Here is a 12,336-nt window from a genome sequence, read left to right on the forward strand (position 1 = left end):
AAAATAAAAATTCTGCATTTTATAAATAAAAAAAAAGAAAAAAAAAAGTGGATTAAGACTCATGGTTTTTAGTCAATTTTACAAATTCGTAAATAAATCACCATTCAATCTATTTATTTTCACCTTCACCTCACTATGAAGTTTTGAAAATTAAGGTGAGACTTTCGTTGAGATTCTTGAGTATCGAACTCCATTTAACAATGTTTTGAGACTCACTACTATGTTTTTCACTTATTGTTTTTTTTTTTTTTTTTGCAGCTCAAATATTTTACTCAATATACATTTTTTGCTTAATAAACTACAAAAGTGCATCGAAATTCCTTAAAAAGTTTAACTTAATGCTTAGGAAAAATATTTGGCAAAAATAAGAAATTTGTATTTTTGTCAAATAAACAAGGATGTTAGGCAGGCTTGACGCATGCAAAACTAGGCGAACTCAGCTCACATAGAACAAGGCGAACCATGACACGCAAAACAAGGTGGGCTCCGCTCACGATGCTCAAAAAATGAGTTGGGTTCCAAACACGGAAAAATATATTTTGAAGAATGAATATGATAGTTTGTTGTAGCGATGATAAGAAATGAAACTACTTGGGACACATGGAATCCCATGTGAATTAGCAAGGACCACCTTGTAAGGCTATATACTCTTGGGTGACAGATAGTGAAGTAGTACTGTGAGGGAAGGGTGAAAAGAACCCCCATTAGGGAATAGGGAGTGAAATAGAACATGAAACAGTAAGCTCCCAAGCAGTGGGAGGAGCCTAGGGCTTTGACCGCGTGCCTGTTGAAGAATGAGCCAGCAACTCATAGGCAGTGGCTTGGTTGCTTTGTCACCTTAGAATTTGTTAGTAAAATGGTATTTTCTAGTAGTAGTGACAAAAAAGTAAATAATAGTTCAATTGTAATGATCTCAGTTTGGTAAAAAAATTTAGAAAAGGATTAGGCGAGATTAGTTTTTTGTCAATAATCGTGTGCGAGGCACCAACCTTCTCCCGAAGAAGAAAGGACCGTTGCACCCAGAAACCCCCCGCCCGTTTCCTCTCTACTAGTTTTTATTAATAATACGAAGAAAAAGTAAAATAGGCGAGGGAATTAGGCCAATACCCACTGAAAAACAATTAACGAAAGTGATATGTAATTCTTCAGCTTCAGTCACTTGAAATTCTTTTTCCATAATTCTGCTGCTCATGAGTGTTCTAGTCTTGATCTAAAAGCTTTAAGATTTCACTGCCAACATCCACCTCATCATCATCATCATTCTGCTCCTCATGGTATGGTTCACTGACAATACTGGACTGCATCTCCTGGTTGACATTCCCTCTAATCAGTCTTGGCTGGCCCCTGGTTATAACTTTTGTTTATTTATTACACGACAATGAATAGTTTGCCTGCAAACATGAAACGCACGTACAAGGCAAGGGAGCTGCTTTTAACCTTAATCAACATATAATAAATCATTTGAATCAATCCCCCATAATTAATCCCTTCCTTTACCACACAAAGAATGTTTGAAATAGTTCTTAATCAACTGGTTATAGAGAAAATTCAATTAAAAGTTAATCACTATTCAACCGAGAAACTTTAAATTTTGAAAGATAACTCGATTTGTCAAGATGATAGATATGAAAAATTCAGATTGTAAATTATTTTTTGACTTTGAATGTAGGGATATTTAGATTCATAATCTATATGTATTAATTCAGACAAAGAACAACATCGTTAGTAAACGGTGATTCCGATTCATGAAAACCCTAATCAAACAAGAAAAAGTTACGTAAAGTATTCATAAGTAGTATTAAAAATAAATAAACCCTGTTTAAACAGAAACTGACGAAAGATGGAACCAAATTTATGAAAGATATCTGCAGCAAACCAAAACACTCAATGACGAACATGCATAAACAAACAAGTTTGGGAAATTAATAAAGAACAAACAAAGACAATCTCCAAAAATTATACTGGAAGAAGAAGAATTAAAACGATTATTCAAGACTGAAAATTAATTAAGCATGTATTAGTATTACTTACTTTGTTATTCTTGTTCAGAAAGCTATCATCAAGTCGAAACTCATACATGACCCAATCTCCTTTTGCCTTAGACGTCGAACCCTCTTTCGGAACATAGGAAAACATTCGATTAAACCCGATACGAGTCTCAGTCGATTCACGAGGATCAAGTTTAGCCTTGACAGGCTTATCGTTCTGGCTTTTCCACATAACGCATCCTCCAGATGAGGTCCTCTCTACCCGTGAAGCCTTCTCCGTCTTCTTCTTTAACACGGTGAAAAAGTAGAGATATCCTTCACTAGTTTGATCGAACAACTGCGTCCATGTTTCTTCATTTCGATAAAGATCGCATTCAATTGTGGCGTTGCAAGAAAGCGGTAGACCATGCACCTTGTTGTCAAGAAAGTGAAGCAAAAGCTCTTTGTCGGATGGTTCGAAGTGGCATCCGACTGGTAATCCCAGGCTGCTAGCAGTCTCCATGATAATGAAGCTTATGTTGAAGATTCAATCGTCTCGAGGCTCGAAAGAACAGTGCGGATGTGCAGGTTGTAATGAAAACATGACGGGGCAAAATAAATGGAAAGTAGCTGCTAGGTTTTGTTTCAGAAACCTTGGAAGTCAAGGAAAGATACTAATTAGTGCAAATGCACTGGGTTTTGGATGATATATGTACTAGAGAATGCCGGTTGCTTACCGCGCGTAATGTAATTAACAAAAGCAAAAAAACATGAGACGGTATTTTAAGGGTTAAATCACAGCCGTTCATCGCTAGAATTTTTTTTCATGGGCTTGGATCCTAGACCATCATTTTTTCGGTTCGGGTAAATTAATGTCCTGATTTGTCAGTTAGGGTAATTGTCTGAATGACGAGTTTCAATTTTATAATATATTTTTACCGTACACTTCATTGAATTGAAGTTGTTATTTACGTTACGAGAGATACACGCATGATTGTGTACAACAGGAATCAAAAAGTATAACTCATCACGCAACGACGTGGGAAATTGACATAAATTGTTTTGGCTATAAGCATCTAAACAAGGTCACAATTAGATCAACGTAGCAATAAGCCAAGTCGCAGTTCAACATGAATTTCATCATCCACCACGCCATCCTACTATACGTACATGTACTACCCAGAATCCCGAACGATAAAACAGACAGAAAAATGAACTAACCAATTCCAAAATACCAGTATTGGAAAGCAGATGGAAACGAAAAATACCATACGCAGGTCCAATGATTTTGTTTCACCTCGCTAATTTATCTTAAATCTTATTACCTTCCCAATCACATCAAGTCAGCTGCAAGTCAAATGTGATTCAGGCTTCAACTCGAAACTTGTCACAGTCGGTTGATCCATTTCTGGTGAAATGTGTAACGAGTGTATTCATCATCTTACCTACAGTTGCCCGGAATTGTAAGGAGCCACTTTTTTCTGCATTCTGGGATGTGATATCAGACCCTACCAAAATGCCCTCAGTATATGCTTTACATGCTGCCAGAATATTGTGTGCACGATCGCGAAAATGGCCCAAGACAAAATCCTCAAAATACTGCAAGAAAACTCACTTGGTTAGGTGACGGACCTACAAACATAAGATACAAAACAGAAAGTGCCTCTCAAAACAAAAGATAGCATACAAACTGACCTATTCACTTTTTTCATCTAAGCTGCTAAGATTCATTCTGGAACTTGCGGGGTTAGGTAACATCATAGTAACTTGAGGGGTTAGGTAACAGCATAGTTCTCTAACAGCAACAGCAAGCAGAGAAAACCATCCTAACACAACTAAATTCTACAATAATACTCGACTCAGAACCGGTGTTTATACAGCAAGGCTACTTGTTTCAACCCCACAAAGCACAAATGTGAGAAAGAAAATTCCCTACTGTTCTGGTAGCAAGTCAAAGTTCAACCGAGACAATCTACTTCATTCTAGTAAATCAACCCTCCATCGAGAAACAACGGAAAATGTTAATACAAATAGATCAGTGTACTGTAAAGGAGATGGTTGCTGAAATCATACCTTAGGCGGCCTCCTTAGAGTATACATCATTGTCTTTAGAGATAGAATAAAGGTATCCTCATTGTACTTTTGGGAATGCCTTCGCCCTTCTGCTCCAACATACGTTCTCTCATGACCAGGCTCATTGAAGAAGGGCTCTGCATTCAAAATAAGAGCTTGTATAGAGACTAAAACTTGTAGCATTGTTGATTGCCCTGGGACCCAATTTTCATTTTGTTTGCCACTCCAAGTGCCTAAGAGACTGAGGCAAACTTTCCCACACTCGTACAAATTTGGATTCAATCGAAGACCACCTGAATAGTAGTATACCATCTGACAAAAGAAAATCAAAATTATCTACAATAGACAAAATATAAAATAAAACACCAATGCAATAGCACCAAATACACACCGGTGGTGATTTAGGATAGTCAGTGGGGAAGAGACAATCAAAGACAAAAAGACCATCATGGTAGGGAGTGCCCGGAGGTCCTATAATTACTGCCCTCAGAAGTTCCATTCTAGCTTCATAAACCCTGACAAATATAGTGTCTGCGCAAGAAAAATTGAAATGAGAGAAGATGTGAGCCAACCTACTAAACTAATGCCATGCCATGACCAGAAAGGAAAGGAACTTATTTTGAAAAATAGGTGAAGTTTCTAATGGGGAAAACAACGGTAGCACTACAGAGAGCCTAAAAACACAAGAATATTCCAACACTGGTATAATCAAGCATGGTGAATCGCTATACACAGTGGTAGAACTCACCCGGTAAGTCCTCCAAAATCTTCCACTCGTCCTGAATTTGCTTAGCCCAAGCCTTGGGTGGCTATCAAGAAACAAACACAGATTAGTCCACATTCACAAAAACAGACATACACACTTCCACAATTTGCACATGCAGAGTTTATGTGTGCACTCAAGCCTGTGTCACACAGCCAGACCAGGGAACATCTATAAAGACTAGAGAGATGTGGACACGCACATGCTCACACATAAATGTTCGGGAGGGGACAGGTGTGAAGCACAAGTTCAACTAACTCACCTGCCCATCTGAATATCCCACGCGGCTAAAGTGGTGATCCGAGAAATCTTCCACCATATCAAATTGCTTAAACTGTTGAGACGTTTGCATGATACTGTCGTCATTGCTGTCTGCCGGTTCCTTAGTAGAACTTGCCTCAGAAGGAACAGTTGAACTTGCTTCACAATGAACAGTTGAACTACATGGTGGTAGATCTGAAATAGCTAGCGTCTTAGTGGATGGTTTCTCACTCGGTGAAGGATCATTCAACCAGGGAAGAGTTGCTTCTACACCGGGAGGCAAGTCCACATTATCAAACTGAGATTGCAAATCATCACCAACATCATACAGAAAACCATCGTTGTCATCGAAATCATAGTCATTATCATCGTCGTCGTCGTTGTCGTCTTCATCGTCCATGCTCATATCATCATCATTAGATGAAAAGCAATTGGAAGTTTTGACAACATTTGAATTGGTTGATCCTGATGTTGAACTCTTTAGGAGATCAACGTCATCTTCTGATCCAACTACACTAGGTGAGTTCCCAGCATCACTGTCCAAAGTACCCTACAGAAAGTAGTACAAATTTACAATCATGCAATGGTACATAAGACATAAGAAAAGGGAACCAATAATCATCTACTGTAAAATTACTACAGATAATACAGCTTAACTTATTCTTCCATCTCATTCTTCAAAACTTCACTGTTTCCATTACCAACCAAGTCAATTTCAATGCCATCATAAAAAATTCTTAATTGATCTTTGTTGAAAAACAAGCTCCCTAGGAGAGAAATAATTACTTCGAGTAAGCTGAAATTGTTCGATAACTACTGCAACTAAAATATTAACATACATACATATAAGAATTTATTTTTCTCTGCAACTTCCGTTGCATATGTAAACTTGGTGATCTTAAAATAGAAAACAATGCAGTATATTGCAATAATATGAGTGGCCAGGGTAACGATAAAAGGTCAAACCAACACCAGTACTTTTAATTAACAGCAAGTACGCAACAACATACTGAAAGCTTACAACTTTGCAGATGGTAATTGTGACAATAACAATAACAGTGATCACAACAAGTTCGATGCACATTTCCGCATGGAACTAAACGGGTGGTGACGAACACAAGTGGATTTATTTACATTGCGAAAGCTCTTGAAAGTTCAATGCCAACAAAAAAGAAGACACTTTAACCGAAGCAATCAGCTTTTGCAGAGACTAAGCTTTTTACTGAGTGATCAAAACACTCGGTAAAGAAAACCACTAGTGCAGAAGAGTAAACTGTAAAAAAACATATCAAATAGTTAATAACCAAGAAGTAAAGCACCAGATTACCCAGAAAACTTACAAAAAAATTGCAGGGCCTCCAAGTAAATTCAAGAATTAAACCCACAATTGCAAGGCAATCAATCAAACCAGCGAGTCAAAAAATTCATCACAAACGACCCAAAATCGCAAAACCCCATCACAAAATTTAACAGCAACCCAGGAAAATAAAACCCAAAAGTCGAATTGGTTAAATTAAATCAAATTAAATTACAAAAAAAAGTACCTCTTTCTGCTTGAGTTTGTTGGAGACGGAGGGTTTGAGGGCTTCTCCGGAAGCGGAAGAGGCCATGTCAGAAATCCACAACTGATGACGACGACAACGATCCCTCGAAAAACAGATGGGACCAAACAACTTTAAACGACGGAGACAGAGAGAAAGACAATCGAATCTTTCCTATGAAAATCAAAAAACACGGCCAGAAATCGAAGTCATCGAAAAAACTTGATCAAAACCTTTCAAAGCAAGTTGTGAATTCTGAAATTCCGTCTTGAATTGTATGCGGAGAGAGAGAGAGAGAGAGAGAGAGAGATTTAGAGAGAGATGGATTGGAGACTGTTGGAGAAAAGGAGGAGAGTTGGAGAGAGAGACAGAGGGAGTAGCAAAGTGGAGTGGGACGTCCAATAAGAAGAGGAGAGAGAAAGTGTGAGCGTTTCGCGCCTTGTTAGGTACGTTCCGCTATCGTACGTGGAAACAAAGGTACGGGCAAGGGGAATCCAATGTGTGCTGGATGACCATGTACTGAAACGTGGCAACCTTTTAGTGGTGGACCGAGTTATTTTCTCTGAAGGCGCCATTGAGAGTGAGTTCTATGAAGGTTATGGTGAAACACATTGTGTGTGAATACTCGTTCGGCTAATTTTCACTGCTAAAACACATTAACCAAAATTTGATGGAAAGAATAATTGGATTGGAAAGAGAGAGTTATTAATACCTTCCACCTGCTTTCTACGAATTTGGATTCTCTGTGTACCTCATCGTTCGGAATGTAATGATTAAGAAATCTCATCGTTCAATAGGGAGGACATAACAAGACCTCTGTTTATGTGAAGTAGACTAATGGAATGAGTTAATGGAGTGATTATCGAATTCAATGAGATATGAAGAAGATCTATGTCCCATGGTTTATTTGATTAACTACATTCTTAATACTACAATCTAGTGGTACTCGTCTTTATTTGTAAGTGTGAGATCTTAATCTCACAATGAACATAAATTTTTGACCTAGAATTCCACCAACCATGACTTGACATTGTACACATTACATCACTAATCCTCCGCTTAAAGAATTAAAAATAATACATAATGGGTTATGGGCCCCACTAATCTCGTCTTCCTTTTTTCCTCCTTCGAGAACAACAATTTAGGGAGTGTAGTCAAACTATGATTCCATAGGATTTTAATAGACTTTAAAATCAAGGTGTAGGCAATTAAGATTTTAAATGAGGATTTTATAAGACTTTGAAATCATGGTGTAGTAAAAATAGGATTTTAAAGAATTTTAAAAATATTTCCAAATTCAAGAGTAGTCAATTAAGATTTTAAAAATGTCCACACATGTTAGGTGTAGTGAGAATGACACGCGCCAACCCTGATATCCTCCAAACACCAGGGGTAGGCACGTGCTGGCCGACACTTGAAGGTGACGAAGCCATACTAACATGCATGAGGAGAATGAAGAAATATGAATATAAATAAAAGTTATAAGTTTAGCTACAATGAACATGCAATTGTGGAACATGTTCATAGCATACAATTAATCCGAGACACTAGAAAGAAAATAATATAAAATTGAACAAAGGGATGGGTCCTACACCGAGAGGACTCGAAGATGCCAATGCGGGAGTGCCCTGACACCGGGATTGTACGCCTCGATTCTAAGTCCTGAGAGGGCGCAAAACAAAACATGAGTGGATCAAGTTGATATATAAGTAATACTAAAATAGTTATTCATTAACGTACTAACCACCAAAATTTATGAAAACTCAATAGTATAATATGTAATAGGTTTTCCAAAACCCCAACATGTCATAAAACCTTCGTAAAACATATATCATACATAGTGTGCTAAATAATGGTATCAGTATCGCCCGAAGGCATATAGAATTCTTCATTTAGAACACTTCATTCGCCTGTAGGCTCCAACAACACCCACCCGAAGGCAAATGTAAGTATCAATCGCCCATAGGCTCCTACAACACCTACCCAAAGGCATATATAAAAGTATCATTTGTCCGTGGGCATAGAGTGACCACTAGATAAGCACAAAAATCATTGAACATAATCTTTCCAAAATATAAGTATATATATCTCAACGGAGCTTAGTAGCTCAAACATCACATCTTAAATCATGTTCATAGTATATAGTCATCAATCATATACACTACGAAGAACGTAAAGTCGATAAAGCATCATAATTCATAAAGCGTGAAACCAATTTATTCATAAACGTTTCATAAAATGTAACCATTAAATCATGTTTCTCATGTATGCATTTCTAAAAGTAAAATCATGCATTTTAGAAGAGATCCACTCACAGATACTTCATCTTCGAAGAGCCATGCAAACTAGCGAAGACGGAAATGCCACAATAAATGCACCTAAACACATAAAGGGTTCAATTAATAAAACTATATCATAACAATTGACTTTCAGGAAACAGACGTCATAAATGGATTTAGGACGTCCAAAAACATAAGGGAGACCTAAGCCACCGCACACGCCCTTATGCATCGCAATGGGGTGGCGGCCCCGATGGCCATGAGTCACTACACGCGCCGCCACGATCCATTTTGGATCACCGAAAAAGTCGCTGACACCACCATGGACGATCGCATAGCACAATACCTCTGGTGGAGGCACATGTGCTCCATGCGCCGGCCAAGGCATACACCTATGCGCAGACCCATGTGCAGCCTGGGATTTGGGCTGGTTCCATATGGGTTAGGCCAAGGGCTTTTGTGACGACCTGTCCTTAATTTTCTATGTAATTTCTTCCCGACTATGTAAATTGTCTATTATGCCCTTGTAGGCAAATGACGTGGACGTGTTTATATCGCTTTTATTTTATTCCTCGCTATCGTTTTTAAATTGTAAACGTTGTTGCGAGAGTACGAGAATTTTTATTTCGGATAGATTTTCGATTATCTTTTCTGTACAAAATCTAAACCCAATCCCTGGTTTTCTTTAAAGCTAACCCGTGCACTCCGCATTATTTCACTCCCTCACCAATCAACTCCCTCAAACCTCTTACCAATCCCATCCATTCCCTTATCATCGCACCCAATCAGAAAAGCAAAAGAAAAAGCTTTCTTTCTCTTCCTTCTCTTTCTCCCTCCCGAATCTCTCTTTCTTTGTATCTGCCTTGAATGAGCACCAAAGCTCGTAGATCTAGCTTAAAAACCTCAACATTACGTTCATCTCATCTTCACGAACTCAACCATACCAACCAACCTTAGTTTGACTGAGTTTTGGACGTCAAACTCGGAAGGTCTAAACTCAGTGAGTTTGAGTTCATCAAATTTCAGGCCGAGTTAAGGAGTTTTGAAGGTTGAGGAAGTTTTCCCACAACTTTTTGAGACCTCTAGGACAATTTTGAAGAAGCTTCAATGTCGAAACAACCGAGTTTCGAGGAGTTCACTTTTGGCCCAACTTTTGAGGTGATTTCCGATCACCTCCGTCCACTTTTTGGATCCAAAAAGGTATAACACTTTTTCCAAAAACCGGCGAGATTCGAGTTGTAAACGGCGGCAAAGGACGACGGTGAACGACGGAGCTCGTCAGAGAAAGGGAATATTCTGTCAAAGTTGACGGAATATTCTAACGACATCAAGTAACGCCGTTAATTTATGTTAAGGTTTTAACAGAATATTCCTAACGACGTCATTCACACTGATAGCACGTGCCTGCACGTAGGGGCACGTCTGGCCGTGCCTTGGTCGGCGCGTGAGGGCGCGTGCGAGGTCCAAAAATTTATCTGAAAATTTGTGTAGGTTCGTGATGTCGAGTAGATCAATTTCATGTATTTAAACCCTAGGTTTGAGCAAAATATTGGGGTTTTATTTAAGTTGTCGTATATGTGTTTTAATTAATTCTATTATAGTTATTTCACATATAAGGGAAACGTATCCCGGGGACTTACAGGGCTAGGCTAGGCTAAGCTCGGGGGCTACGACCCTACGACGTACTTGTGAGTGGGCAGTTTATTTTATACCTATACGTATTTATAGTTTCCCTTAATGCGTAGTTACTCCACCTTTACGCTTATATTGCCAAGTATTCGTTATTGTGATATTAAATGTGATAATTGTTGCTATATGTTTGAGATATTACTATCATGACATTCATACATATTTGTACATGCTCATCTTGCTGCACCAGTGTTAGTACTCGCCCCAGGGCCAGGGCCAGTCCTTCACGTGTATGTTCACATCGCACCATTCGCTCACCTTAGATCCAAGTTAGGTGTCAGTCTTGTCGGGCAGATTGCATTAGGCAATCCGACTTGTATGTGACCATGCTTTTGCACCAGCCTTCACGTGATCGTAGTATTAGAGCGTATTGATTACACCCAATCCTGTTTGTGTCACAGATTTTCTGTTCGAACTCGTGTGTCAGCTTAGATGGATCAGCACTTAGCTATACTTGATTATCACATGATTTTATTACTGTGGCATTGAAATATCATGACTTAGCATATTTCTGGTTATATTGTTGTTGTTTACATACCTACGTACTATGTTTTAAGGAAACTATACTTGTTTTACGGCAAGGGGTTACTATATTCGAAAATAAATGTTTTCATACAAGCATTATTTTGCCGACCTACTCAACTTTGTTTTTCGCCCCTTCATGACCTAGATAGTTGTATTATTTGTGGCATTCGAGGAATCTCGGCAGTTCTAACATTCTCTTTGGTTTAGAAGTATGAACTTTATCCACTGTTGTGTAATAAGTGTACTTAGCTACTTTGACCACTCTACAATAGTCGTATTGTCTATTATGCTCTGAATAATTGTAGTGGGTTATTCCCACGATTGCGCACTCTTTCACTGTTTAGTATAATTAGTTCTAATTAGTTTTAAATTTATCCACTTTTTCACATCACTTACCCTTATGGTTACGTCACCTCACGGTAATGGCCAGCATGCTTCGACTTTCCTAGGTTGGGGTGTGTTAGTTTTGGGCCAAGGGTTCAATGGGTATGGGCTGCAAGGTTGGGCTTGGGCCTAGGTTTGGGTTTGGGCCTTAGGGCTATTAGACTTGGGCTGGGTTTAGTGGGGCGAATGCCTGGGTTTCCATAGCCCAAAGGCCTGGGTTATAACTGGGTTTCCGGGTTTGGGTTGGAACGATCTGGTTTTCAGGCCAGATTGGCAAAGGTGCAAGCTAGAGCTTCCATAACTCCATTTAACTCTGATTCTCCACCCTAGCATGCTATTTTCCCACCAAAATGAAGACCAACAAGAGTAGATTAAGATTTTACCATTTTCAGGTCCAGTCGTGGTCGAGAAATGGCTTGAAGCCGCCAAACTCGTCGGAGGGGGCTGGGTAGCCTCTGTGCTTCACAGAGAATGAGGGAGGGAGAAAGTCGACACTGGTGGTGGGTGATGGTGGTGGTGTTGCCATCATTGTCACTGTATGGGTGGGTGATGTAGCTTGAGGAGAGGGATAGGAGGTTGGTGCGAGAGAGAGAGAGAGAGAGAATGAACTTGGGGGAGAGAAGAGAGAAGAAGAGAAAATGAGGGGAAAATATGAGAAATGTCCACGTGGCAGCCAAGAAGAAAGGAGGGCCGGGGTACAAAAAGGAAGGTGGGCTTCGCCCGGCTTACTAATTAAGGCCCAAAAAAACAATCCCCAAAATATCTTTCACCTAATAAATGTCCAAAATGCCCTAGTTCCAAAATCCGTAAATTTAATCGGGAGGAGTTGTTACAGATAATGCTAAGAATTTACT

At 39.1% G+C, this 12,336-nt stretch overlaps 2 protein-coding genes across 3 annotated transcripts; both read right to left on the reverse strand.

Annotated features, from left to right (window-relative positions):
- Positions 1-1,199: 1,199 nt before the first annotated feature.
- On the reverse strand, positions 1,200-2,490 carry LOC137707804 (NAC domain-containing protein 68-like). Its single transcript, XM_068446720.1, has 3 exons — positions 2,032-2,490; positions 1,415-1,491; positions 1,200-1,344 (listed from the first exon to the last, which is right to left on the reverse strand). The coding sequence occupies exons 1-3, from the start codon at positions 2,488-2,490 to the stop codon at positions 1,200-1,202; spliced, it is 681 nt and encodes a 226-aa protein (XP_068302821.1).
- Positions 2,491-3,042: 552 nt separating this feature from the next.
- Positions 3,043-6,945, reverse strand: LOC137707637 (putative ubiquitin-conjugating enzyme E2 38). 2 transcript variants are annotated; one of them, XM_068446553.1, is made up of 7 exons: positions 6,839-6,904; positions 6,609-6,689; positions 5,066-5,614; positions 4,789-4,849; positions 4,432-4,571; positions 4,041-4,352; positions 3,043-3,566 (listed from the first exon to the last, which is right to left on the reverse strand). In XM_068446553.1, the coding sequence occupies exons 2-7, from the start codon at positions 6,672-6,674 to the stop codon at positions 3,333-3,335; spliced, it is 1,362 nt and encodes a 453-aa protein (XP_068302654.1). In that variant the 5' UTR covers positions 6,675-6,689; positions 6,839-6,904; the 3' UTR covers positions 3,043-3,332. The 2 variants fall into 2 exon arrangements, with proteins under 2 accessions (XP_068302654.1, XP_068302653.1); XM_068446552.1 differs by having other exon boundaries at positions 6,609-6,945.
- Positions 6,946-12,336: the final 5,391 nt, after the last annotated feature.

The sequence above is a fragment of the Pyrus communis genome, chromosome 11 (assembly GCF_963583255.1).
Source record: "Pyrus communis chromosome 11, drPyrComm1.1, whole genome shotgun sequence".
Classification (NCBI taxonomy): domain Eukaryota; kingdom Viridiplantae; phylum Streptophyta; class Magnoliopsida; order Rosales; family Rosaceae; genus Pyrus; species Pyrus communis.

What these genes read in the sequence shown, in the direction of transcription:
- LOC137707804 (XM_068446720.1), bottom strand. Translation starts at nt 2,490, where the DNA reads ATGGAGACTGCTAGCAGCCTGGGATTACCAGTCGGATGCCACTTCGAA. An exon ending in TTCTGAACAAGAATAACAAA is followed by an intron (nt 1,492 to 2,031) that starts GTAAGTAATACT and finishes TGTGTGGTAAAG; the next exon opens with GAAGGGATTAATTATGGGGG. An exon ending in AAAAGCAGCTCCCTTGCCTT is followed by an intron (nt 1,345 to 1,414) that starts GTACGTGCGTTT and finishes AGTTATAACCAG; the next exon opens with GGGCCAGCCAAGACTGATTA.
- LOC137707637 (XM_068446552.1), bottom strand. Translation starts at nt 6,674, where the DNA reads ATGGCCTCTTCCGCTTCCGGAGAAGCCCTCAAACCCTCCGTCTCCAAC. An exon ending in GATTTTGGAGGACTTACCGG is followed by an intron (nt 4,572 to 4,788) that starts GTGAGTTCTACC and finishes TTTCTTGCGCAG; the next exon opens with ACACTATATTTGTCAGGGTT. An exon ending in CTCTAAGGAGGCCGCCTAAG is followed by an intron (nt 3,567 to 4,040) that starts GTATGATTTCAG and finishes GTTTTCTTGCAG; the next exon opens with TATTTTGAGGATTTTGTCTT.